The sequence below is a fragment of the Chaetomium strumarium genome, assembly GCF_033439665.1.
Source record: "Chaetomium strumarium strain CBS 333.67 chromosome Unknown B0T15scaffold_2, whole genome shotgun sequence".
NCBI lineage: Eukaryota > Fungi > Ascomycota > Sordariomycetes > Sordariales > Chaetomiaceae > Chaetomium > Chaetomium strumarium.
The window spans coordinates 1,537,264-1,562,626 of record NW_026944430.1 but is presented as its reverse complement, the minus strand read 5'-3'; the positions used below and the strand labels follow the sequence as shown (position 1 = coordinate 1,562,626).

The 25,363-nt window shown below is 56.0% G+C and overlaps 10 protein-coding genes across 10 annotated transcripts; 5 read left to right on the top strand and 5 right to left on the bottom strand.

The window, feature by feature from the left end:
* Positions 1 to 169: 169 nt before the first annotated feature.
* On the bottom strand, positions 170 to 1,262 carry B0T15DRAFT_523730 (kinase phosphorylation protein-domain-containing protein). The gene has a single exon (XM_062868714.1). The coding sequence runs from the start codon at positions 1,110 to 1,112 to the stop codon at positions 306 to 308; it is 807 nt and encodes a 268-aa protein (XP_062723962.1). The 5' UTR covers positions 1,113 to 1,262; the 3' UTR covers positions 170 to 305.
* A 279-nt stretch (positions 1,263 to 1,541) lies between these two features.
* On the top strand, positions 1,542 to 2,540 carry B0T15DRAFT_392598 (MED6 mediator subfamily complex component-domain-containing protein; the record flags this gene model as incomplete). The annotated part of the gene is made up of 2 exons (XM_062864643.1): positions 1,542 to 1,979; positions 2,043 to 2,540. The coding sequence occupies 2 exons, from the start codon at positions 1,542 to 1,544 to the stop codon at positions 2,538 to 2,540; spliced, it is 936 nt and encodes a 311-aa protein (XP_062723961.1).
* Positions 2,541 to 3,936: 1,396 nt separating this feature from the next.
* Positions 3,937 to 8,255, bottom strand: B0T15DRAFT_100297 (P-loop containing nucleoside triphosphate hydrolase protein). The gene is made up of 2 exons (XM_062861350.1): positions 4,303 to 8,255; positions 3,937 to 4,233 (listed from the first exon to the last, which is right to left on the bottom strand). Exons 1-2 carry the CDS (start codon positions 7,893 to 7,895, stop codon positions 4,170 to 4,172), a joined length of 3,657 nt encoding a protein of 1,218 aa, XP_062723960.1. The 5' UTR covers positions 7,896 to 8,255; the 3' UTR covers positions 3,937 to 4,169.
* Positions 8,256 to 8,336: 81 nt separating this feature from the next.
* B0T15DRAFT_100266 (uncharacterized protein) lies at positions 8,337 to 9,285 on the bottom strand. The gene has a single exon (XM_062861349.1). The coding sequence runs from the start codon at positions 9,133 to 9,135 to the stop codon at positions 8,641 to 8,643; it is 495 nt and encodes a 164-aa protein (XP_062723959.1). The 5' UTR covers positions 9,136 to 9,285; the 3' UTR covers positions 8,337 to 8,640.
* Positions 9,286 to 9,660: 375 nt separating this feature from the next.
* B0T15DRAFT_523721 (amidase signature domain-containing protein) lies at positions 9,661 to 12,353 on the top strand. Its single transcript, XM_062868713.1, has 2 exons — positions 9,661 to 11,580; positions 11,644 to 12,353. Exons 1-2 carry the CDS (start codon positions 10,152 to 10,154, stop codon positions 12,174 to 12,176), a joined length of 1,962 nt encoding a protein of 653 aa, XP_062723958.1. The 5' UTR covers positions 9,661 to 10,151; the 3' UTR covers positions 12,177 to 12,353.
* A 313-nt stretch (positions 12,354 to 12,666) lies between these two features.
* B0T15DRAFT_391217 (ribosomal protein L18e/L15P) lies at positions 12,667 to 13,597 on the top strand (the record flags this gene model as incomplete). The annotated part of the gene is made up of 8 exons (XM_062864575.1): positions 12,667 to 12,708; positions 12,771 to 12,787; positions 12,847 to 12,901; positions 12,959 to 12,986; positions 13,116 to 13,151; positions 13,207 to 13,261; positions 13,314 to 13,426; positions 13,494 to 13,597. Coding segments are annotated over 8 exons (450 nt in total), but the record flags the coding sequence as incomplete, so codon positions are not given.
* A 1,235-nt stretch (positions 13,598 to 14,832) lies between these two features.
* On the bottom strand, positions 14,833 to 16,746 carry B0T15DRAFT_490771 (Metallo-dependent phosphatase-like protein; the record flags this gene model as incomplete). The annotated part of the gene is made up of 4 exons (XM_062866717.1): positions 14,833 to 14,848; positions 14,917 to 15,839; positions 15,892 to 16,481; positions 16,563 to 16,746. 4 exons carry the CDS (start codon positions 16,744 to 16,746, stop codon positions 14,833 to 14,835), a joined length of 1,713 nt encoding a protein of 570 aa, XP_062723956.1.
* A 755-nt stretch (positions 16,747 to 17,501) lies between these two features.
* B0T15DRAFT_572399 (uncharacterized protein) lies at positions 17,502 to 18,759 on the bottom strand (the record flags this gene model as incomplete). The annotated part of the gene is made up of 3 exons (XM_062870890.1): positions 17,502 to 17,862; positions 17,921 to 18,440; positions 18,513 to 18,759. The coding sequence occupies 3 exons, from the start codon at positions 18,757 to 18,759 to the stop codon at positions 17,748 to 17,750; spliced, it is 882 nt and encodes a 293-aa protein (XP_062723955.1). The 3' UTR covers positions 17,502 to 17,747.
* A 681-nt stretch (positions 18,760 to 19,440) lies between these two features.
* Positions 19,441 to 21,638, top strand: B0T15DRAFT_99864 (Trimethyllysine dioxygenase). The gene is made up of 10 exons (XM_062871532.1): positions 19,441 to 19,607; positions 19,665 to 19,871; positions 19,993 to 20,010; positions 20,072 to 20,138; positions 20,189 to 20,249; positions 20,306 to 20,402; positions 20,453 to 20,555; positions 20,616 to 21,234; positions 21,318 to 21,389; positions 21,461 to 21,638. The coding sequence occupies exons 1-10, from the start codon at positions 19,552 to 19,554 to the stop codon at positions 21,541 to 21,543; spliced, it is 1,383 nt and encodes a 460-aa protein (XP_062723954.1). The 5' UTR covers positions 19,441 to 19,551; the 3' UTR covers positions 21,544 to 21,638.
* A 667-nt stretch (positions 21,639 to 22,305) lies between these two features.
* Positions 22,306 to 25,133, top strand: B0T15DRAFT_99866 (ferric reductase like transmembrane component-domain-containing protein). The gene is made up of 3 exons (XM_062871533.1): positions 22,306 to 23,094; positions 23,169 to 23,742; positions 23,826 to 25,133. The coding sequence occupies exons 1-3, from the start codon at positions 22,544 to 22,546 to the stop codon at positions 25,092 to 25,094; spliced, it is 2,394 nt and encodes a 797-aa protein (XP_062723953.1). The 5' UTR covers positions 22,306 to 22,543; the 3' UTR covers positions 25,095 to 25,133.
* Positions 25,134 to 25,363: the final 230 nt, after the last annotated feature.

Below are 25,363 nucleotides of genomic sequence, written 5' to 3'. Positions count from 1 at the left end.
CAGGCTGCCGTTAACCCCGTCAACCTTACGGAGTACGTACTACGTACATACTCATACACAACGGCACGTACGTTACCGTGGCTACCGGCTCCAGGTTACCTTATCGACCCTTGGCCAATCACTAATCAGATTTCCAATTCCCTCCGTACATCCCTCACGTACCCAAGGACTCTGACGGAAACATACAGGATTACACTACTTTAGCTTAAGGTGATTCTAAGTAACACAATGGATATCCACTTTGGTATTCGTGACTATGAGGAATAGATGGAGATTGACAACTTGGAAGCGACTTGCGCGGGTGACTACCTGTCGGAATCCCGATCGCGCCGCCTGGTCCTACTCCTGCTTCGCTGCCGTATACCATGATCCCTGGGCCTCCGCGCCCTGTCCCGGCTCCTACTCCGGCTCCTGCTGTCTGTCTTTCGATAATCCCGATTGCGGCTTCGACTCCGACTGCGTGCCTCATCCCGTCGGTTTTCCTGCCGCCGCCGGCCGTAGTCTGGGCTGCGGCTCTTCCTTCGCTGGTGGTAATCTTGTGCCCCGTCATCTAAGCTATCCCGCCGTGCCCGTCGTCTACTCCGACTGCGATCCCGATGTCTGTTCCGATCCCGATCTCGGTTCCGATACCGATCCCTGCTCCGATCCCGATCTCTGCTTCTATGCCGTCTGCCGTGCTGTCTGTCCGAGTCACGGTCTCTTGGACGGCCCTTCTGGGAATCCACGTCCTTTGAATCTTTGACGTCGCCATTGTCGCGATTTGGCATCTTCGACTCGCCCACTTCCACTGCGTTGGCTCCCGTGGTATCACGTACTTTGATCGGCAGACCTAGCGCCCGGTTTATCGCATCCTCTTCGGCTTCTTTGATCTTGCGAATCTCCTCGCGGCGCTCTCGCGCTGCCCTCTCTTCTTCCGATTCAGCAGAATCTGCCGCCGTCGGTTCTGCTTTGGCGTACCAGTTCAGATCGCGACCTTTAGCCCAGCGCCCTACAGGTGCCTTGAGACTGTGACCTAAGTAATTCTCGCGGTACTGTGATGTCGCCACATCGTCCCAGCTGAAATTGACGCCACCGCGGGAGCCCGTCTTGCGGACGGTCGAAAGGAGGTCCATGGCGAGTGTTTCTCCGGAAGAGGAATGGTAGACTCAAGAAAGCAACCGGTTATCCAGCAGCGAGCAAAGGATGGGATGCCGTGAGGATGATGTAAGAAGGGATTGAGGTCGGGTTGTGGTACAATACAATCGTGGTTGAAGAAAGTGTCCATGCATAAGTTTGACTCCTGCACCTGTCTGCCAAGCCTTTACACTACATGTAGACCACTCCACTGGTGGGTACCCCGCAGCCCCACTCAGTTAAGTCGCGACAAGGGTGCCACACGTGGAGTGTAAAGCCCCCCCGCGTCAAGCTGTGTCCAGCTGCAGGTCGCTTTCTTCTCACATCCAGCTTCTCGGTATCAACATCTGATCATCAGCACTTGTCTAGGAAACTGCACAACTCAGAAGTAAACATTCAAAAGTATCCTTCGTTACCGAATATCGGAAATGGCGCAGAACCCAGCGCCCAATCAGGGGCCACCGCTTGACGAGATTCAATGGCGCGCCCCGGTTTCATTCGAGGGAGGCATTCACAACAACAGCGTCCTCTACTACTTCGCCCAGTCGCCCTTCTACGACAAGACTTCCAACAATGAGGTCGTCTTCCAGCAGGGCCTAAACAACCCGAACATGACACCTTTTCTGGCGACGCGTGAGCTCTTCGAAGGTCGCCTCAAGACGATGTCTGGGCTCGAGTTCATCGTTGCCCAGGAACCTGCCGAGACGGGACCCGGCGCGGGGACCGGCGTTTGGGTTATCAACAAGCAGACTCGGCGCAAGCGGCAGGGCGAGGAGGACGAGATCACCCTGCATGCGGTATACTTCATGGTGGGAGACAACATCTACATGGCACCCAGTATGGCCGACATTCTTAGCTCCAGGATAGTACGTTCGCAGCACCCGTTCCCGACCACTCTATGTAACCTGCTTAGCTGACGTTCACCGCAGGCCTCGCTTTCCACGGGGGTGTCGCAGATCCTCTCCACCGCCTCAAGCATATCATCCTGGTCTCCCGCCCGGGGACGTATCTATCCGACGCCAGCAGCCAAGGCGGGCGCCTCCGCGGCTAGGCCGCGTGGACCAGCAACCACATACAGCGCCAACCTCCCCGATGCCTCCGTTTTTCAAGAGGCTCTCGCCATACACCACCAGTTTGGCAACCAGTACATGAACGAAAACCCAATCACCGGCAGGCCTGGCGACTTCCACCTGTCTTCAACTGGCCGGAAAGGTGTCAGTCTTTCTGCCGCAGCGGCTGGCAACGCTAAGAAGGCGGCCCTCATGCCGACTTTGCCAGCGCTCAACACCCAAGTCGGAGCCGAGAATCCGCTGGCCGCCAAGCCATCGGGTAAGGAGAACAAGAGCCCGAAGACAGCTGGTGGGAGCAGTGCGACGCAGAAGGGGAAGAAGAGGAAGGGGAGCAAGGCTGGGGTGACGCCGCAGTAGGGGAAGCAGGCGTTGCCCGAGCCTAGATTAATTGTAAAGGAGAAAGAGGCGCAGCAAGAGGTGCAACAAGAAGTCCAGCAAGAGGTCCAGCAAGACCACGGAGTCGACGAGATGTCGTTAGGTTGGTTCAGCTCGCCATCTTGCTCCGAAGCTCCCAACGACGACGACAATATGGGGAGGCACAACGACGACCAGGACGCGACTGAGGATGAGGATCAGACTGCGTCTGGAGCTGCGGCGCTCCGTGCGTCGTCGTACCAGGGCCGGCCTCAGGAGCCGCGGGGGAAGGAGCACGAGGAGGAGCACGAGAGTGGGCAGCATGGGGAGTTAAACGGGGGCCATATGGAAGAGCAAAAGGAGGACCAATCGGCGAACTGGCAATGGGCTTATAGATGGGTGGATTACTGGGCGAACGAAGGTCAGAGGGAGCCGCAAGAGGACGACCAACCAACGGAGCAAGAGGAGGCAGAGGACAGCAACGAAGTAGTAGACCTTCTGGTCCTTCCGCGCATACCCGGATAGCAGAGATAGAACAGGTACTAGATGGATCGGATAGGATGGGGTGGACGGGCGTCAGGGTTCTGCTTGGATTTATTTTCAGTTTGCATGTGGTCACTACGATACCCTGGGCTTTTCCTACAAGGTTAACAACAGAGAGAGAGGGTCAGCGTTTGGATGTTAGTATGTACATATATGCCTGAAGTGAGCAGATAGCTCAGCACACTTTCATTCACGGTGTGTCCCTCCAGTGTCTGTCTGTGAATGAGTATGAGTGATCAAGGCAGGAAAGAGGCGAAGAAGTGACAGTGCCTCGCTCGTACTAGCGGGTGACTGACTTGGTTGTTGTCTCTTCATCTAGGCACAGCTCGCATTTTTATCCTAGTACAAGAAGACACCGCTTATACACGACATAATTAATGTATTGAGAATATTGATGATGATAGTTTAATGACATTGATAAATGTCAATAAAAACAAAAAACTTATCGGCTTATTCCCCCTCCCCTTGGAGAGTGGGGGGGCGCACCCCCGAGCAACTGTGGTCGGAGCAGGGTCAGGTGGTTAACAACTACCAGCCGATCAAACCGATGACCAAGATCAAACCGGTTAACCAGGCCGAGACCTGGATTGAACCGGTGACCTCCGTCATCAGGAACCCGGAGTTGCACCGACCTTGAACGCTACGCCACGCAGAGGCCCGGGGCTTTGGTTGAACATTGACCCGGGAAGGTGGTATAAAGGGGACTCGCCCGTGAGGACCGACTTTGTATGTAGGTATGTACAATAAACAACCGCCGTGTGAGTCCACCGCCCTTTACCCTTTCCCCATATTCAAACCACCCATTGGCGGGAGGGTAGTCCACAGATCCTCAACGGTTGAGAATGGCTCGGGTGAGTCGATTCCCCTATGACAGTCAGCCGCATGCTCGGTGAATGAAAGCGAACAGATGAGATGCTTGTTAGACGCCGATGCTCAGAAATAGAACAATGTAGGTGATAGTTTATAATCATAATAGTGATTCATAAACAGCCTCTTGCGAGAATTCATCACAGCAGGCACAAGCAAACAAGATGGGGAGTTCATACCTCCTCGAGCTCGTATCTGGGGCGACGGCTCTTCCGTCAGCCATCACTCGGCCACCCACCCTTTACCCGGCACTCTCTTCTGTTTGATCTTCCTCATTGGGAGCGGCCTAACAAGAAAGCAGACAGTTGTCAGCCACACAGCGATGCGGGGCTGGGTCGAAGCAGAGGGAACCTACCATCCCATACCGTGGCCCGTCTCAGCCCTTAAGTACGGCACCACCCAGACCTCCCGCGTGTCTTCCGAGACCGCCACCTCCTTGACCGGTTTGCTGTACGTAATCAGCGGCGTACCCTTGGCGATGTTTGCCAGCTGTGCGCCGCTCAAGTCCGTCAGGGCGTGCATTCTCGTCTTCGGCTTCTTTTCGCTGTCCTCTGCAACGTTGCCGGCCCGCTGCAGGTGCGCGTACACGACGTATTCAGGGCACTCATCCACGCTGAGGTGGGCGAGTGGAGACGAAGGATGGATGTACACCAGCTTATCGGCCGGGTCGGTTGGTATCCGGTCGCTTTCGAGTGGTATGAGCGGGAGGTAGGGGACATCGATCGCACGGCGCGGCTTGCGGTACATCTCGGGCGGGTTCGGCGCCTTGTCAGCGCGGATGGCGACTTGGTCGATGAAGCCTGCCGCGACCATCTGCTTGAGCGCCTGGACTTGCTTCTCGGAGGGTCGGGGCAGCTTTTCTGGGACGTTGAGATTGGCGAAGCCAGGTAGGTTCGTCTTGACGAGCTGGGTAAGCTGAGACCGGAGCTGCGTGATCTCCTTGAGCACCTTGAACCGGACGAAGTGGCTCTCACACCACTGCTCGGTCGGCTCGTGGGCAAACTCGCCGACTACCTGCAATATCTTCATGGCATCGGACTTGTCATCGAGGGAGCAGAAGTTCTTGTGGACCGAGTTGAACGCCCTCCGTATCCTCGCCCGCTTGTCCTCGGCAATGACTTCCTCGTTGGTGCGAAACTCTTCGGCCTGTTCAGCAGCAGCCGGAATGGCTTGGTTCTCCGGCATGAAGATCTCGCCGGCCGACAACCCCGCAATCATAGCAATGGTGTATGGTAGGCAGTCGTGTAGATGCCCGACAAGCAGAATACGTGCAAAGCGAGGCGCCAACGGGAAGACAGACATGGTCGTCCCGACCTGCGTGATTTGCCCACTCGGTGATATCGCCGACAGATAGGTCAGGAGTCTTTCGGCCTTGACAATGCTCTGGCGGTCCGGTGGGGTCGGGAAGGGGAAGTTGACGACGTGTTGGAGGTTCATGGATTTTAGCTGTAGCACCACCCCTTCGATAGGCATACGAAGAAGTTCTGGCGCCGAGAACTCGGGAAAGTCTCTCTCGTACACTGCTGACGAGTATAACCTCCAGCAGTGGCCGGGACCTGTGCGGCCAGCGCGTCCGGCTCTCTGCTTTGCGCTTGCCTTGCTGATCCAGTCGATCTCGAAGCTCTGGACGCCGGTCACAGGATCGTACTTCCGCTCCTTTGACCTGCCGCAGTCGAACACATATCGGATGCCGGGAATGGTTAAACTGGTTTCAGCAACGTTTGTCGCCAGGATTACCAGTCGCGAACCTTCAGGTGGAGGCTCAAAGACCTTCATTTGCTCCTTGGTCGGGAGCAGCGAATATAGTGGCAGGATATGCATCCGTCGTGGACCAGCCCCAGATTCTTCGTCGTCAATCTCGAATTCCTTCTCCTCTTCCTCCTCGTCATCCGAGGCGAATTCGATTTCGTCGTACTCGTCATTCACATTCCGATCGTCAACATCTCCGAAATCAATATCCTCCACCTCGACGGGAGCTTCGTTTCCAGAGATACGGACTTTTGGCGCCGCCGCAAAGGTCATCCCGCCAAATGCGCCCTTCAACCGTTTGCTGAGTTGGGATATCTCCCCTTGTCCAGTGAGGAACACAAGCATGCCCCCAGGAGGTAGCTTACGATGCCCCCTACTGATCTTTCGGAAAGCATCCTCGATGTAGTCGTGCCGTGTTTTCCGAGCAAAGTGGATTGTGACCTCATGTTGCCGGCCTTCGACTTCGATGACGCGCGGAGGGGTTTTGAACAGTCTTCTGTTCTGGGTAAACTCCTCGACTCTAAGTGTTGCCGACATGATGACAAGCTTCAGGGGCCTGACCGATGGATCCTCCTTCATCAGCTCTGCTCTGAGCTTGACAACTCTGCTGAGAATTGCAATCAAAATGTCGGTATTTACGCTCCTCTCGTGCGCTTCATCAATGATGATAGCAGAGTATTTTCGAAGAGCAAAATCTTGTGCGACCTCGCGAAGGAGGACACCGTCTGTCATGAACTTGACAGCCGTCTTGGGATCAACCGTGCCCTCGAACCGGATTTGGTAGGCCACGACATGGGAGTGATCCCCCAGCTCCTGAGCCACGCGCTTGGACATACTGACGGCCGCTACTCGTCTCGGTTGCGTCACGCCAATCATTCCGGGAGTTGGGCCGTCCGGTGCACCATAGCCGGCTTCGAAGAGGAACTGCGGGACCTGCGTCGTCTTTCCGGAACCAGTTGCGCCACAGATGACGACAACATCGTTGTTGTGAATGGCCTCCATGATCTTCTGCTCCTCAGCGACAACGGGTAGTCTGTAGCGAGCCTCTTGTATCTCGGGGTCTCTTGTCAGCCCCACGGCATATGCTTTTCTGGTGACATTCGTGGTAGGTTGCAGCTCTATTGGCAGCGGATCTTCCTCAACCGGCCGAGGTGTGAAGTTCGCTGGTTTCGGTATGTCCAGGATCATGGGACCTGCTTCGATGGGCTGGTATCCCAACGCTTCGTTTCGCTGTTGATGAGCCCAGGCCTTGAAAGCGGACGATCTCTGCCTCCGTTGCTGCTTATACGCCTCATCATCGTTCTCGGAGCCGGCATCGCCGTCCGAGCTCTCCACATCGACTTCTGAGCCACTATCGCTATCGTCCTCGTTTGAGGTGCTTTGGCTGTCTTCACCACTTGATCCACCGTCGTCGGACTCGGCAGCCGATGCTTCAGCCGATCGATCGCCGCTTTCAGAGCTGAACCCATCCCACTCTTCGGAGCTTGGTTCTTCCAATACAGCCGGTGCTGCTATCGAGTACTTTGATTTGACGCCTCCTCGCTTCTGCCGTTTTGCAAGCACGGGCCGGCCCGAGTCGTCCAGTTCAAGCGGCCGCTTGAGGCCAGCTCCGACCGCTAACGGAACAGGTGGTGCTGAAAGCTGCTGGGATTCCACCGGGGCTGCATCTTTCTGGGTTGTTGCCGAGTCCTCCTCATTTTCATCATCCTTCTCATCTTCTGAGGGACTGGGCTCGTCTCCTAGCGGGTCTGCTGCCCCGACCTTCCGGCGCTGGTACAGAAGGCTCAACTCCGACTTGTCCAGCGCAAGGCCGGCATTCTGTTCCCTGAGGGCGCGTCTCAACGCCTCCCTCTTGGTCTCTTTCGTCTGACCGAGGGATTTGCTGCTTGAGAACAAGCTGGTGTCGATCTTGTTAGCGGCGAGTTTGGCCAACAGCTCCCGGTTCTCGTCCTTCTTGAGCTTGTTCTCAATGTATTTTTCGAGCCGTTTGGCTTTTTTGCTGCTGACTTTGACACCTTGTGGTCTCAGCTCTTCCCGAAGCTGGGCTCTTTTCCGCTCAGCCTCAGCCTGTTGGGTGGGCGTGATCTCCAGGATGTTGCTGTCTGGGTTTGCATCGTGAGTAGCTCCCTCCTGCGCCCTTTGCCGTTCCAGAACCTTGCGCTTGCGCTGTCTCGGGACGAATTTCTTCGGAGGGGCCATTTTTCTGCCGAAAATAGCGGTTTCCCCAAGGTCAGATAGGTGCTTAGGGGAGTGGTCCTGGTCTGAACACCGACGTGTTCACCACCTCAGGCTCCGGCTCCTGTTTGGGTGTCTTGCACATCCGACAAGTTCACGAGAATGCGTTAGAGGTGGTGCCTGCCATAGACGCGTCGGGCCGTCCAGTGTTCGACTGAACAGAAGCGTCCGAGAACACAATAGTAAGAGGGTCACAGATTATGCGCCTATCCCTGGTAACCGTTGGGGCGCTGGCAAGACCTCGAGATTACAATCCAGTTCAACCCGCCAGATGCTCATTGTGAAAATCAGTTGAGCCATCGGGTCTTTGGAGCTTTCAAATCTTGCCCGCCCGGCAGAAAACTGGACGCTAAGAGCGGCAAGTGGGGCTGTTGCCATACACCGTGCGTATCACAGTGCGCATTCTCTGTGGAGTCTGGTCGGTTGTCAAGTCGTTAACTCAGTCCTGTCCGACAAGTTCCATAGGAGGCTACCCATTTGAGCAAGCATCTCCTCTCTCCCTCCTCTGCGATGGATGGGGATTCCGTTCGGACAGAGCCCTTTCCGGCTCCATCAAAGAGAACGATCGGAAATGTCAATGGGGTCGCGACCGAAGTTGAGTCGCTCAGTTTCTCGGACAAGATCATGATAACAGCCTCACAGGACGGCCGACTTGCTCAGTGGGTGAGTGCACCTGCCCCGAGCTCTCAGATGCGCCGCTGACCGTCCGTCAAGATTCAAGTACCGCTCTCCGCTCCTTCGGCGGCCTCTGTGGACACGGCCTTACCCGGAGCCAGCCCTCTTCCATCGACCCATCTGACACCCAAGACGCTCGTTGGCGGTGGCGGCGAGGAAAGGGAAACACTGGGTCACCTTTACGCCAGCCAGATTGCGAGCCATCTTTCTCTACGTGATCCTCAAGATAAGAGGACGCTGCTTCTAGGCTTAGGGTTGGAGAAGGTGGAGGGCGGCGGAGAGGCATTCTATGACCTGCTTGAATTGGTCCTGCAAGTTCTCTAGAAGGGAACACCTTTGAGCCTCCGCCAGTGCCTGATAAACTGTCTTTGCCGTCAGTTACGTGTAACTGTTTGTTGACTCTTTTGAGCTGTGCTCTGAACCTGTATCTCAGATCCGATACCAGAGACCCAGCAACGACCACTATGGGTAAAATAAGTCCTATGACACTCCTCGTCCAAACATTCTCAGGCCGACCATCGAACAACATTGATAGCCTCGCTGCTGGCCGTCGGCTGGCCAACCAGCTGCAAATATGTAGGTATTATACATCTGTATCGAGTTTCGGATTGATAACAGCAAAAGCTCCACACCTGATTACCCAAGTTCCAGGTTGCTCGAAGAACATGTGCAATCTTTATCTCTTGCGTAACTCATTGTGCAGTACATACAATTCGATTGCTTATCAACATTGAGATAGGTACCTCCTAAGCTGTCTCGTTGGAGTCAGCTAAAGTCAATAACTCCTCTTCTTAGCGCTGGCCTTATCGACATCAACGATTGGGGGCCATATGAAGCAGTCTGCCAAGGACTCTGCCACGGCCTTGATCCCGGGTCACAACAAACGTTCTGGCGGACACAAGCCAGGCCTTGGACTTCCAAAAGCGCTCTACTTGCCGGAAATAGTGTTCAAAAGGCATAGGTCACATTGGAAGGAAGAAGCCGCCACATCTCACATCAGATATGTTGGTAGTTGTGGCCCGCTGCTTGAGAATATGCACGTAATACGTGTTATGCTCACCGCTGTATTTGTGCGACCTGATCGTCGAGAGATGGACAGGCTAGATGTTTCCGGAATGCGAGGCCGGGAATGTCACGGGTGAGTTGCGAGGAGGACTGCAGATGTAGCGTGCAGATGGTGCATGACCCCAATCCACCTACTTCCCAGGTTCCCCTCCGCAAAACACCACAGGGTCCATAGGTCTTGAGATAAGTATCCGCCGCCAGGATCACGGTGACCCAAATATGGCAGCTCGATCAGCACGAAAGCGCACGAAAGACCCCGTTGCTCTGTTTAGCTCCATCGACGCTCGTCTGCCCTCTCCGGCATTCCGGCAACGTGGATCGCAATGGAGTTATCGAAGATGATGCTATCGCCGGGACTGCCCGGCGGCAGCCTTCCCTCTCTGACATATATCTCGGGGCATCTGCTGCCTGAGCACCCCGAACACGTGTGAAAGTTAGCATCCCAGCTGATCAGTATTATTGCCGCCTTGAGCAGCCATCATGGTGGCCCTACGACCCTCACTGTCAGCTCGTTCGCTCGGCACTGCAGTCCTCTCGCTCCTTTACTCCTTTTCGGCCGCCTCTGCTGGTCTCGCTTCCGGGGGTCTATCCGTCACACTTAACGATGTTCCATACTACATCTCTCCCTTCCCCTCCGGAAGTGTCTCCGTGCATAAGAACTCGCTCAAGGGCGTGCCAGCTGTCTTTGGATTCAAGCCCGTGACGGTGATTCAGGGGGCTGCCGCGCAAGGTGACATCCAGGCACTTCTAGCCAAGTGGGATGAATCAGACGATGTCTTCCAACCTGCTTTCACTAGGGCCATCTTCCTGGCCGGTTGCAAAGGCTCGTGCAAGCCCAAGACGCAAACTATCTCCGGTGCCTCGTCCGAGATTTTACCCCTGAGCGCCACCACGATCCCGTCCGGCCCTTACTTCCTGGAAACAGATACGGGGTCTCTCTACCCTGTCTACCGTCTATACGAAGACTTTGCCGGAGCGTTCATGCAGGCCTTGATTCACACCCCAGACGGAAAATTCCAGCCCATGTCCGCTCAGATCGCTGGCTCTGCTGCGCTGACTGTTGGCGTCCCCTCGAGGCTGTACTTCACCAAGACCGCCGCTAAGCCGCTTGCGGGAGTTCGTCTCGGCGTGAAGGACATCTACCGCTTGGCCGGAGTCAAGGGCTCGAATGGGAACCGTGCGTGGTATGACCTATATCCCGCGGCTACCTATACCGGACCGGCAATTCAAAGACTCATCGACGCTGGAGCTGTTGTGGTGGGCACTCAGAAGACTTCCCAGTTCGCGAACGGCGAGGGCGCGACTGCGGACTGGGTCGACTACCACTCTCCTTTCAACCCGCGCGGAGACGGGTACCAGGACCCTGCATCCTCCTCTGCAGGCGCCGGTTCTTCCGTAGGCTCTTATGAATGGCTCGATATTGCACTCGGCAGCGACACAGGCGGAAGCATCCGTGGCCCGGCTGGCGTCCAAGGCCTCTTTGGCAACCGTCCTTCTCACGGGATGGTCTCGCTTGACAACGTCATGCCTCTGAGCCCGACACTCGATACTGCTGGTTTCCTTGTGCGAGATACTGCCATCTGGGACGCGGCCAATGCTGCTTTGTACGGAAGCAATTACACTTCGCTCGCCTCATCCAAGCCCAAGTATCCCAAGACGATCCGCACCATCAACTTCCCAACCAACCCTGGGACAAGTGCAGCGTCCAAGCTTCTCGTCAATTTTGCCAACTCTCTCGCCGCTTTTGTAGGTGGCACAGTCACGCCGCTGAATCTGGCAACCGAATGGACAGCGACTGGGCCTAAGGGGGCACCTGCGTTGGCGCAGTACCTAAATACCACATATCCGGTGCTCATCACCAAGGAGCAGATCCAGCTTGTCAGGGAGCCGTTCTATCGCGACTATGCCGGTGAGTCAATCATATGCAAGCCTTCAACGAACCTAAGCATGTCCCACTGACACCAACAAAAAGCCGCACATGATGGCCGGCGCCCGTTCGTGAACCCCGTACCGCTTGCCCGGTGGGGTTACGGCGACACGGTATCCGCCTCGCAGCTCCAGGACCAATACGACGCCAAGGCGTCCTTCATGAAGTGGTTCAACAAGGAAATCCTGCCGCCCGTGGCCGACCCCAAGCAGTGCTCGTCAGGCTTGGTGCTGTACGTTGGCAGCAACGGCGGACAGAATCCACGAAACCTCTACGGCGGCGGACCGGGTGTGCCGTTTGGCTTCAGCTCGGGCCGCATCAGCGTCCTGGCTGAGGTTCCCGACTCGGTTTTCCCCATCGGCGAGGTCTTGTCGCGCAGCGCAATCACGGCGCATGACGAAGCCCTGCCTGTTGCGGTGGACATCATGGCCGCGAAGGGATGCGATGGGTTGCTGGTCAAGCTTGCTCAGGACCTGGTCAAGGCGGGGATCATTGCCGAGCCGAAGGCGGGTGGCTCTATCAAGGGCGGTGCCATCTTGATGAGGAGGGGGTTGGGGTTGGCGGATGTGTGGAATTAGGAACGTTAGATGTCGTCGTCAATGCAATGGAAGGTCTCCCGATAGAGAGCTCACTACTCAGAGCACCGAGTTGTACCGATTTTGACGCAGTAAACGCGGTCTCTTGTTAGCATTTCAACTCATCCGGGAAAGCTTCTCCTCTTACTGTTCCCAGACCTGCAAAATGATCTCGCAAAGACAAGGACCAGAACTTGAAGCCAGCCATGAGCAAACGTTCCAGGGTGCAGGTTGCAACCCTAACCCCTCCCGTCAGTTGCGCTTTGGATCCGTGCGCTGAACCTCAGCAGCGGATAAACCTCGGATTACCTAAGCATCACTTTTCCTGCCCACCAAAAAAATACCCAGCCCTAAATTCAGCTCGGCGGGACCCGAAAAAGCAGACCTACGAGAGCATCACCGTCGAGGAAATCGAGCTTCGTCGACACTAACCAGCAGCCACCATGGTATGCCAATCGCTGTATCATATCGAACCGACAGATGCTGACCTTCGCAGCCTACCAGGTTTTCCAAGACAAGAAAGCACCGCGGCCATGTATGCACCCCAGAACGCTCATTCCTCTCCAGGCGGAAATGCTGACTCTCGTGTTCTCCCAGGTGTCCGCCGGTAAGGGGTATGTCGCGACGAACCGACCGATTACATCGAAGACATATTGACGGAATATTCTCCCAGTCGTGTCGGCAAGCACAGGAAGCATCCCGGTGGTCGTGGTATGGCCGGTGGTCAGGTACGACGATAAACGGTTTCGCAATTCGATGGACATGAGGGCTAACGACACGGAAAGCACCACCACCGCACCAACCTCGATAAGTGTACGCACCCGGCGCCCGACGGCAGCTTGGGCGTGTTGAAGGAATCGGCGAGGATGCTGCGACTCCTGAGACGCGCTTCGAGACAGGCCCATCTGGACTTGGGAACACACGGCTAACAACGCTGACTAGACCACCCTGGTTACTTCGGAAAGGTTGGCATGAGGCGTACGTACCCGCAAATATCTCTCGAAGGGGACACTTGGAGTTGACTCTCGACCAGACTTCCACCTTCTCCGGAACCATTACTGGGCCCCCACCATCAATATCGAGAAGCTGTACGTGGTGCATGCACCTGGCTAGGATGAAGCGTTCGCTAAAATCTCGCAGCTGGTCTCTTGTCCCCGCCGACGTCCGGGAGGAGTACATTAGCGGCAAGAAGACCGACTCTGCGCCCGTTATCGACCTCCTGTCCCACGGCTACGCCAAGCTGCTCGGCAAGGGTAAGGGCCAGATTCCTCAATTGGGAGGGCTCTGAGCAAAAGGCAGTGTGGCTAACTAATAGTACAGGCCGTCTCCCCGAGATCCCTTTCGTTGTCCGGGCGCGGTACGTGAGCGCAGAGGCGGAGCGCAAGGTGACGGAGGCCGGTGGTGTTGTTGAGCTCGTTGCTTAAGTCGGACGCGGAACGGTTAAATCAAAGGCTAGCGATTGACATCTCCGGTTACGAGGGAAAACCGGATAGAGAACCCAATGGCAACGGATCGGACGGTCAGACGACGTCGGCTATGAGTGCTAGGTCCCGGAGTCCAGGTTGGTTCCTGGGGGTGGTGAAAAGCACCCCCCTTATTGCAGCATTAGGGAATGGGATGTTCTTTGTTTGCATCATCTGGGGGTTCCTGGCCGTCTTGTCTTCCATACGCATCTCGAGGATCGAGCAATTGAGTTCTGACATTTCCGGGCCGGGATATCATCTTCCCATCTATCGACGACGGAAGCGCTATTAGAGGAGGTTGGTTCAGGTCAAAAGCGATCTCCACGTGAATTAGGATTCGCCGAGGCTTCCTAACATAACAGAAGATGCCAGCGGTGTAGGCGGGTGTCGATTTGTGAGTATCACAATGTGGGAGTCTCTTCGGAAAGGGTATTCGCCATCTTGAGATCCTCGTCAATTTGCGGCTCCAGGTCTGCCACCTAACCTCCCAAGTTGGCGAGGGGTTGCTTAGCATTGCATGAATTCCGAACTTGCGACCGATGACCGACCAGGTTATGAGTTCAGCTCCCCCCTAGCTGCAGATGCCTTCACCTTATATCCGTATGGAAAACAGCTTGAAGAGAGCGTTGGCTTCACTATCCCGCTCGAACGTGCCCTGAAATAGCAACCATTCCGTACATTGAGGAATACCCATGACGCTTGACACGCTATCTGAGGCATGACAAAGGTATGTAGCGTGCTCCCTGCTTCTGGGAACTCAGAGGTGGTATTATTCAGGGGTTCTTCGATCGTCTCGGTCCACATACCCGCATCAGCCCACAGCGAGGGCTGGTTATTAAACCGAAGTCGAAGGTCAGATGAAGGAGTATGGAGATAAAGAACAAATGGCGAGAGTGGCGTATGGTGCCCGCGAGTGTACGCTGGGCTAAGCAATACAGAACCAAACGGCAGGTGCTAGTCCGCCACCATCATCGTTTTTGCTCACCATTCCGGCAGATCGTACGCAAGACTGGTATCTCTGTCTTGTTAAGGAGTTTATTCAAAGCATGGCAAAACGCAGGCATCGCTTCCTCCGTTCTGTCATCCCGCACTTCATTAACCTTTGGGGTTCCAGCCACCATGTGTGCCCTTCTCCAGCATCCTTCAACGCCCTTGCTTCGATGTTCCACAACGACCACGGACCAGGTCAAACATGATCACCGTTTACGATCACTGCCGGTAGAATGGATCAGCAGAGGCTCAGAGATGGGGTAATCCCTCAAGGGTGCTGGGTGACTCACGTGCTCAACCGCCTCGAAAGCGTCTGCAGCTTCTTATCCTGCTCGGCTTCCCTCGCCGCCCGCTCGAGCGCCTGAGCGCGCTCCTCGTCATGCTGCTTCTGCACCTCCTCGTGGCTTGGCGGCAACCGCTCGTTTTGCAGGTCGACCTTCCGCGCGTCCTCGAAGCTGCTGATTGCGTTCTTAATACCCTCCGCGCCAAGCATGAGCGTGCCGGCTGGCAGACGGCCGCCCGAAACCGTCTTGAGCTCGGTAACCCGCTCAGACTCCTCGCGCAGAACCTGGAAGACGCGGGACAGGCGCCCAATGGCGAGAATCTTGTTCTTGATGGCCCGTCGCTTGAACTCGATCGAGTCGGGATCCTGTCCGCTGGCGCTCGAGGCGGACGGCAGCGACGGCGAGACTGGGCCGGGAGACGTGGCAGAAGAGTCCTCTCTAAGCTCCTCTTCAGAGCACGTGCTGAGGATTGCAATGAGCATGTCGGTGATCTTCTCGCCGACGAAGGGCAGCGACCAGGTGAAGACGTCCATGAAGTTGGGGAGCCAGTAGGGGTGCGGGGTGCAGTTGAACTGCCGGATGTTCATTACATTGTTCTCATACTTGAGCACGGCCGCTTTGTTGTTGTAGACATCCAGGTAGTTGGGTGCCGAAAAGATTGTCATGACGCTCGGGAAGCCGGTGGTGCGCGTCTTACGGTACATGCGGTAGCCGGCGTCTTGCGCTTCGTGAGCACGGATGATGGATAACAGGTTGTTCTTCTCGAGGAAGTGGCAGGCGGCCGGGTAAGAGAAGAAGTAGGAACACCCGCGGACGTGGTTGTGCAGGAAGTAATCGGTGGTCTTCTCCTGTCCGAAGTCCTCCAGAGGATCAGCCCAGAGGATGTCACACATTAACCCCTGCGTTGGGGGCTCTCTGAAGCGGTCGATCTACTGACGGTCAGCAAAGGCTGCAAAAGGCCGAAACTGATGGGGGACGAACATTTCTGAGATCATCAAGAGTGTGCAGTTCCGGACTGAGTCCGCCGTGGATGCACAAGAACTGCTTGTTCATGATCGCGGCCAGCGGCAGGCAGCAGAATGACTCCATGCAGGCCTCGTAAATAGCCTCGGAATACTTGTGCTTGCACTCGAGCTTGAAGGTGAAGTAATCCGTCAAGTGACGGCACTCGTGATTGCCACGCAGCAGCCACAGCGTCTTGGGGTAGTGGATCTTGAGTGCCCAAAGGTAGAGGACACACTCGATGCTGAAATAGCCCCGATCGACGTAGTCACCCAGGAAAAGATACCTCGTCTCGGCCGGATCGCCGCCAACCTCGAACAGCTTCATCAAGTCGTAGTACTGCCCATGGACATCGCCACACACGGTGATGGGTGCGTCCATCTCGAGCAGGTTGGGCTCAGCGCGCAAGAGCTCGGTACCTTTCTTAATGATCCATAGCGCTTGCTCCTCGGTCAGACGGCCTTCGCGGTAGAAGTGCTGCTTGAGAAACTGGATGTTGGGCTTTTGGTGTGTCTCGTCTTCGAAGAACTGCTCGTCGCTAGGCTTGTACATGGCGGGTGCTTGCACATCTTAGGACAGGCAAACAGTCAGCGTCATTCATGTGCTTGGAGACCCAACGGCGGGTGGCCGCGTGCTGTGGCGGTGTGTACCTTTGCAGACCCGTTCCAAAGTGCTAACCTGGGTCCCGTCTTCCATGGTGTGAATGGTGAAGTCAATCTCGGGAAGCGGTCTCTTTTGCTGTATCGCACGAATGGCATTGTCGACCTGCAAATCCTTCACCCGGCGCTCCTCGTTCTCGCTGGAGGCCATCGCGTTGGTGTCCTCGACATCCATGTTGGCTGCGACCTGTGTTAGGCGATCAAAGCGGGAAAGCGAATCCTGCAGCGAGCGGCAAGAGGTAGGTCGGCACGGTCTGCTGTATCGTTGCCCTAAACGAAAGGCTTTCCGCCGTATCCCGCAACGAGTGAAATTATTTGGCCGAGATCTAAGTCAGTCGCCGACTTTGAACTTTGGAGAGTATTTCAGTGGCGGCTTGATGTGCCCAACGCCCAGCTCTGTGTTGAAGATTTCGCCGCCAGTACAGAACAATGGAAGATACGGGTCACGTAGGGCTGAGAGTTGGGCGGCCGAATGTCGGGAGACGCAAGTCTGGCTGTCAGCGGGAGCTTGCGGAAAGCTGGGTGGGATGAGGGGAGACCGAGAGGGGCCCTGTTCGTTTCACGGTTTCGTATCGAGCAAAGGGGTATCCTGATAATTACAGAGAGCACGTGGGACGTACAGTTCCGTACTGTAAGTGTTAAATTAACTCACCTTGGTATCGCCACTGGAATTTGATTGTATATATGTGTCATGTATCGCGTACTCGTTTACCTGTCTGTAGAGAATCATCGCCCTTTCGCGCAGACGATCGCCTTTCGCACATTCTGGGCGGTTGCTCGCAGTGAGAGCAAGCGCTTACAGGCGGATACTGTGAAACGTAACCTGAAATTTCAGTTGAGCCTCAGCGATTCTAGACCGCTAGGCTGTTACGGTATTATTGTGCTCCGTACAGGCGGTAAGTTGTAACAACTTCAATGGAAAGGTGGGGCGAGTGAGGGTTAGGGTTACACTTCATCTATCTGTACAACCTCGCTTGCAACTTCACTTGAAACCCACCAGCACTTGCAACAGCTTTTCTCGCATCTACCTTGCCATGACTTTCGAACACAGGTATTCTCCACTTGCTTCGTCTATGGTCTATCCGCCTGGACTGGCATGAACCTCTACGCTATGACAATGCAACCACTGCCGATTTTTCAACAGTCGTTCGTGCCCCAATCGTGACACCGTCCCCCTCATGGCGCACAGTACCCGCCATCGACAGTGATATCCGTCCCCGTCGTGTACGATGACGCATCGGAGGCCAAATACAAGTATGCTCCTTTGAGCTCATTCGGCTCGCCCTCGCGGCTAGAATCCCGGCGTCAGCACCCCGGCGAGACATTGGAACCAGATCGAGAAGACTCACCCAACAGGAATCTTGTCCTTCCACGCCCTCTTCGTGTCCTCGTCACAGAACTCGGAGATGCTCGTCTTAATATAGCCAGGACTGATCGAATTCGCCCGCGCGAAGCCCACCCACTCCACCGCCAGACTTTTACACAGGTGGATCACAGCGGCCTTGCTGGCGTTATACGCGGCCTGCAACTGCGGCACGTTGACGATATGCCCGCTCATGCTGGCCGTGGCAATGAAACTGCCCGTTGTAAACGGGGGGTCCAGGGGCTTCCCATCCAGTGTCGTGCCCTCCTTCTTCTGGCGCCGAAAATGCTGGCCGGCGGCGCGCGCACAGAAGTAGGTGCCGTCGATATTGGTTTTAACCACGTCACTGTACATATCGATGGGCCCGTCGAGCATCGGTCCCTTGGTCCAGGCGACGCCCGAGTTGGCGACGAAGACGTCAAGACGGCCGTTGAGTTCGCGGGCGATCTGGTCGATGGCAGCCTCTACGGCGGGGTAGGAGGACACATCTACTTGGTAGGCTCGGCCTGTTGATGGTCACACCAAGTGGTGAGCTCGATGTGTATGACATGGTTCTCGAGGGGTAAAAGTGGACATACACTTAACGCCGTACTCCTTCTCAATGTCCGCTGCCGACTGTTCGGCTTCCTCTTTCCGCCTGTTATACCAAATCGCGACGTTGGCCCCCGCTTCAGCCAAAGCCTGGGCGACGGCAAGCCCGATGCCGGAGGTGGCTCCCGAGACGATGGCTGTCTTCCCCTTGAGGGAGAAGAGCGGCAGGACGCGGTCCGACTTGGGCGCCGTTGTTGCGTCGTGAACAAACTTTCCGTCTTGCATGTCCGCCATCTTGGCTGTGGTGAGGTGTGCTGTTCCAGGTGACTGGTTCCCTCACTCCCCTCTTAATAGGTAAATCAATAGTGGGAGGGGAGCTATCTTCGTGAGTGCCATGCCGGGCATAGGCTAGTAGCCGGGCATTAGTCCGCGGCGGGTGGGGTTGGCGTTGGGCAAAAACCGGGAATTCTGCGGGTCTGGAGGAGACATGTGTGACGCCATGTCACGCTCTGCCATTACTGTAGATTGAGAGTCATGTTGTGTCAACAAGGGATGCAGAATAGTGTACGTTGACAGTAGTGGGCGTGCGTTGCGTCCCAAATTACAGTTTGGCTCAGGTTCGCGAGGAAGGAAGCGGACAATTGGCCCGCGGAGCGGAGTCGTGTTTACTTTGGCTGGGTCTCGCTGGCGATGTGCCGTGTTGGTGGTGAGGGGAACCTCGCCAGTCGAGTCCGCACGGCTAGATCCCGATTACAATGTCTGGCCATACCGAGAAAGTGGACGACGACGTCCTGCATACAAAGTCCCCCTGAGCGCCCTACTAACTACTGGGGTATGAACAGAGTACACCTTTACATACCCTAGTACCTACGGCTGGTAATCTGTGGTATTCGATCCTGAGGTATACATCTTGAGCCAAGTCGAACCCCTGCCGCTACCCCAGTCTTGGCGCCCGAGTTTCTCATTCCGTCCTGCCGACCTTCTCCCGGGTGTTCCAAATCACCATCAACAAACACTTGTTCAGATAATGTCTCGGTAATCAAGCACCCCAAAGACGAAATCTAAGAGACAAGCAAGTCAGACGATATGAAGTTGCTTCGAGCGTTGCAACCCGCCCTCATTGGGCGCCAGGGCTTGGCGAGGTTGGTCTATTGGCACGTGAAATTTACACACGTCTATCAGACAACTGACTCCTTCAGACTCCCAAGACCGCTCTCGATACGAGCTGTACCTCGAGCCGCGGCACTCTGCGCTAGGCAAGACTACAGCACATTCCAAGACGTTGAGAAACCACCCGACGGCACTCATATAGCCCGCCCCCGGGTGCAGACCGGCTCGCAACCGGGAGAGGCGATAACAATAACTTATGGTGGCAAACCCGGGGGCAGCCCAAGGTCCTTCCGCATGTGAGTTATGTTCTGCTGGCCAGTGGAATGACTGTTTCGACCTCCTAGCGGATGTGCCTGCCGTTAGTCGCTGGTCTGTTGGCTGACCGGAACCCAACTGTAACTAACTGTGCATACGTAGGGGCTCCATGTGGCTCCGGTGAGTCGGCCGCTTCGCAAGACTGAGAGCTAGGATTTTGACTGGAAAACCCACCACGTAGGGACAATTGCCGCTGCACTGAATGTGTGAATCAGGACACGATGCAACGCGACCTTGACACCTTTGCTGTATGTGGCTCGCTGATGAGGCCCTGCTCTGTGTGCTCACGCTGTGCCAGATCCCGGAAGACATCCACCCCACCAAGGTCAGCTCGGAAGAGTTGGGCGTCTCCGTGCTGTGTGAGTCGTGCCGCAAAGCAGGAGACTCGAAGACCAGACCTGTTAACAGGCTGCAGGGAGTGATGGCCACAAGAGTCACTATGACTGGGACTTCCTTGGGGCACATACCATATATCGTGATCGTCTGCACAAGGATGAGGATGATGGGTCACGGTAAGTGGACACTGGTGGACAGAGAAAAGCAATTGCTCATTTCCAGGTAGGCGGGTGCTTTGGGGTGCTGAGGTGGCGAAGAACCCTCCGACAGTCGACTATTCATCTGTCATGGCCAGTGAGGATGGCGTCGCCGCATTGACTAGCTACATCGTAAGTGAATTTTAACACCTCTTGGATCCAGGTTCGATCAGCGCTCAAACATCCGAACAGAAACGTGTGGGCTTCGTGTTTGTCCAGAACACCCCGTACGACGACCCTGAGAAGACACGGGAGCTTCTCGAGCGCATCGCCTTCATCCGCATCACGCACTACGGCGGCTTCTACGACTTTATCCCGGACCTCGCCATGGCCGACACGGCGTACACTAACCTGGCACTGCCCGCCCACACAGACACCACCTACTTCACCGAACCGGCCGGACTGCAGGCCTTCCACATGCTCTCTCATCAGCCTGCGCCGGGTGCCAGCGCTGGGGAAACAGACCTGGGCGGCCAGTCACTCCTCGTGGACGGGTTTATGGCGGCGAAAGTCCTGAGAGAGGAAGACCCTGTCTCGTTCCGTAACTTGGCTCACGGTTCCGTGCCTTGGCACGCCAGCGGCAACAAAGGCATAACGATTGCGCCCGACAAGCTTTATCCCGTGATAGAACGTGCCCAAGGTTCGGATGGTGTGCACAGGATACGGTGGAACAACAGTGATAGAGGCGTACATCCCTTGGGGATGCAGTGCAGCAGCGCCAAATGGTACACGGCCGCCCGCAAGTGGAACGAGATCCTGAAGAGGAAGGAGATGGAGTACTGGTTCCAGCTGAAACCCGGCACCGTTCTGAGTAAGTGTCGTCGTCATCGTCGTCATCGGTGGCTGATGACTGTTTTCCATTATAAGCTTGCAACTGGCTGACAGCGGATGCAGTCTTTGACAACTGGCGGGTGCTCCACGGGAGAAGTGCGTTTACAGGAATCAGGAGGATCTGCGGAGGATATAGTGAGTGCCGCTGGCCCGTGACTTGCTTTCCCGCGACTAGTACTGCATGTTCGCAGCTGACGTCGGACCAGTCAACAGAGACGACTTCATCTCGCGATGGAGGAACACGAACTACCCGCGGAAACAAATCCTGCGGGAGGTCATGGGGTTGTAGGCGGTGTTTAGCTTTCAATTACTACTGGAAGTCTAACCGCAGTTTTGCGTCTGGTGTCACAGGCCAGGCAGGCAAGACATTCCCCGCTCAGCAGCTTGAAGCTACCTATCCATCCACGTTTGTTCGTCCAAACAGAGCCGCCGGGCCATCCAGGGCAATCGCAACCTACAATGCATACACACTACTACTACTACCTCTTAAGTAGTAGCACTGCGAAATGACCCAGTGCTCCTCCTCGGCTCTGCGGTCCGAACCTTTTGCCAACCCCCGATCGGGGGGGTTCCCGTTCCCCGGAGTGAGGGCTCCACTTCCCTCCGACTTCCCGAAGCGTGGCACCGTTACTACAGTATAATTCCGTTTCTGGGAATTCAGCCCCCTTCCGGCATTTCCTCTTATGTGAACATCGAGCCAATCCAGTGCACCTATGCTCAAATCGGACCAACGGGGTATATTCCAATACAGCCCACGACAAGCGGAGACGCTGCAGCACGGGCGGCACGGTGATGCCACGGGAGTCTTGCATGCATAGGTTGATTGACCGTCGCAATGCAATAACCAACTGCCCGGGATCTGGGGAAAAACTCGCTCAATCTCTCTCCCAAGATCCAAATTCTGCTCCCGTGATTGGCCAGGGTAAGAACTTCCCAGTCTTGTTGAAACTTGCTCAACCGCTCTCTGCCTTCCCACCCCTTCCCTGACGCCCTGGCTTACATCCCTCTGTGGTTGTACTGCAGGAAGAGATGTTATTGGCAAGATCACCACGTTTCCGTCGACGGTTCATGGTTCAAGATGCGTCCTCGTTGATTTGCGACTAAATAGCCATATGAAATGAGCCGAACAAGAGAAGAGCATCGGAGCATGCACAGTACGGACGAAACAGCGCACCGACGGTGGTGGTGGGGCTCCTCAGGCAGTGGACTTATATCGACATCCCGGGTCCAAGGGTGGTCGCCACCCAAGGTTCCTCCTCCCTCCTACCGCCAACGGATGAGGAAACGCCATGGCTACCCAGTTTGTCCTCCTATTTCTGCTTTATTTTACCGGCATCCACCATGCCGACGCCTCCAAGGACGGCATCGTCGGCTTCGGCATCTCGCTGTATCCGGACTTGTGCTGTCAAGCATGTCACGATTCGCTTTCGGCGCTCTACCTGTCGTGCACCACCTTCCACCACGGAGATGGCATGTCAGGGATGGACATGAGAAAGAGGGATGGCATGGAAGGCATGGAGATGATGGGTATGACGAGCGATGAGTGCCGCAAGAACAACACGCCGTGGCTCCAGACCATGGCATACTGCATCCAGCAGAAATGCGACGTTGATGGGTATCCTGCCGACAAGCAAGCCGAATGCTTCCGCAACCAGGCCGTTGGTGGCGCTCCGGAGCCGACCTTCCGCGACAGTTTGCCTGCTACGGCCCCGACCGTCGAGCTTGCTGAAGACGCCATGTGGCTGAACGCCACGAGCCTGGTGAATAGCGAGCTCTACTTCGCCACGCACGGCACCCTGGGTGAGTTTGCGAGAGAGGAGTATCTGCACACGAAGTATTCGTACGTCTCAATCGCCTTCCCTGTCCCGATCTGTGTCCCGCATGATGAGGCTCACGAGAAGGCGTCGTTTATAGAGTGGCACTCTATTTCATCGTCATCGGCATTTGCATTTTGTGCGGGCTCCAGGCTCAGACAGCCAGCTTGGTCCCCAACTTCTGGAGGCGATTGAAAGCCTCCAGCTCCTGGTCGCGCCTGCAGCAGCACGTCTTCCTCCCTGCTCTGTTGGGATCTCGACGGCTCGAGCCTCTTCCCGGGCACATCGGCTATGTTCCCGGCCGAGCACTCAGCATCTTTATCGCAGTGTACATCATCCTGAACGTCGTGTTCTCGGCCGTTTCGTTCAGGACCTTCCAGCCGAACATTTACTTTTTCTCTGCACAGTTCGAGACATGCGAGTACGTCGGGAACCGAACCGGCACTCTCAGCCTCGTCAACATGAGCATCGCCATTCTGTTCGCTGGCCGGAACAACATCTTGATCGCTCTCACCGGCTGGAGCCAGACGACGTTCCTGACTTTGCACCGCTGGACGGCAAGAGTGGCTGCCGTGCAAGCCGTCGCGCATTCCATCGCGTACACCGTGGCCTACTTTCAGCCGGGCTACGAAGGCGCGGCAGCCTACGCGGCCAAGGCAGCAGAGCCGTTCTATGTAAGTTCTCTACCCCTTAATCCCCGGTACGCCGTTACTCCTCAGGAAGATGCGCTAACGAGCCGTCCTTTCCTGTTTGACAGTGGTGGGGAATTATCGCGACGATAGCCATGTGCCTGGCAGCAGCTTTTGCCTTCTTGCCATTCCGCGTCAGCTACTACGAGTGCTTCTTGCTCCTCCACATCGCCCTCGTCATTCTGACGTTGATCGGATGCTGGTACCACCTTGTGCCGCATTTCGGGTTTGACTACGGCTACCAGGTCTGGCTGTACATATGCTTTGCCTTCTGGTCTGCCGATCGACTTGCGAGACTGGTCCGCGTCGCTTACTACAACCCCCTCGGCGGCTCGAGGGCGATTGTCGAGATAGAGGATGAGCTCGACCTCATCTTGCGCGTCACTGTCTTCCCCCGGGTTACCCGGGGATTTGGCCCTGCCCAGCATACTTTCCTCTACCTGCCGGGCCTCCAATGGAAGTTCTGGGAGAGCCACCCCTTCAGCGTTGCGGGCTGGAGCGTCCCGGCCGGAGCAGCATCACCGCCTGCCGACTCCGCTCCCGCCACGCCCCTAAATCTGTCCGACAGCAGCGACAAGGTGGGCAAGGTGCAGTCTACCAGTGTGGTGTCGTCTGCAAACGCGGAAGGTCCAGCTCCTCACAAGCCGGCGTCTATCCGTTTCCTGATCCGGGTACGCTCTGGCATCACCAGGACTATCATACGCCGGCTCGTGTCCTCGTGCTCGAACCGGCTGGAACTTTCGGTCTACACCGAGGGCCCCTACGCCGGCCACCGAGCCACCCTTCACCCGCTCTACGCGGCCGACACCATCGTTTGCATCGCCGGCGGCATCGGCATCACACATATACTTGGCGTCATTCAGGAATACGCAGCAGCAAGGACCCGCCGTGAAAGAGAAGGAGTGACTCAGGGTGAGAAGGGACGAAATGTGATGGGGGCAACCCGGTTCGTCCTCGCTTGGTCTGCCCGCGAGATGGCCCTCATCGAGCTCGTGAAGAAGGACTTCCTTGTTGAGGTCGAAGGGGTGGAGTGTCTGTTCTGGTGCACCGCCTCTCCTCGCAGCAGCAGGAGGACAGAGGCCGAGTCTTCTTCTCGAGAAGGCGGGGAGGAGGGCCAGAAAGCTGACAGCTCAGTGACTGCGGAAACACCAGGGCCTGTCAAGAGAGGGAGGATGGACATTGAGTCGGTGCTGAGAGCATCCGCGGAAGCCGGTCGCCAAACGGCTGTCCTGGTGTGTGCCCCCGGATCTATGGTGGATGAGGTCACGAGGCAGGTGGTGAAGTGTGTCAGGGATGGCCTGAGGGTTGATCTAGTCGAGGAGGCCTTTGCTTGGTAGGTCTGATACTGTTTGAAGTCAGGATGAATCCGGTTCCAATTCTTGTTTAGCGGAGTTGATTATGGTAAGAATATATATTTATTGCAATTCGGCATCCGCTCGCATGGTCACGCGGTACATGGTTGTTTGATTGACGCACTTCATGCTTTCGGCTTTCCGTACCGAGCAAGCATACCTAGGTAGCTGGTAAGGGACAGACGGAAGGGCTCTGATCTCCCCGTATGCGGAAGTCGAAGTCCGGCTCTCTGATACCTCAAGTCTGAATAAAA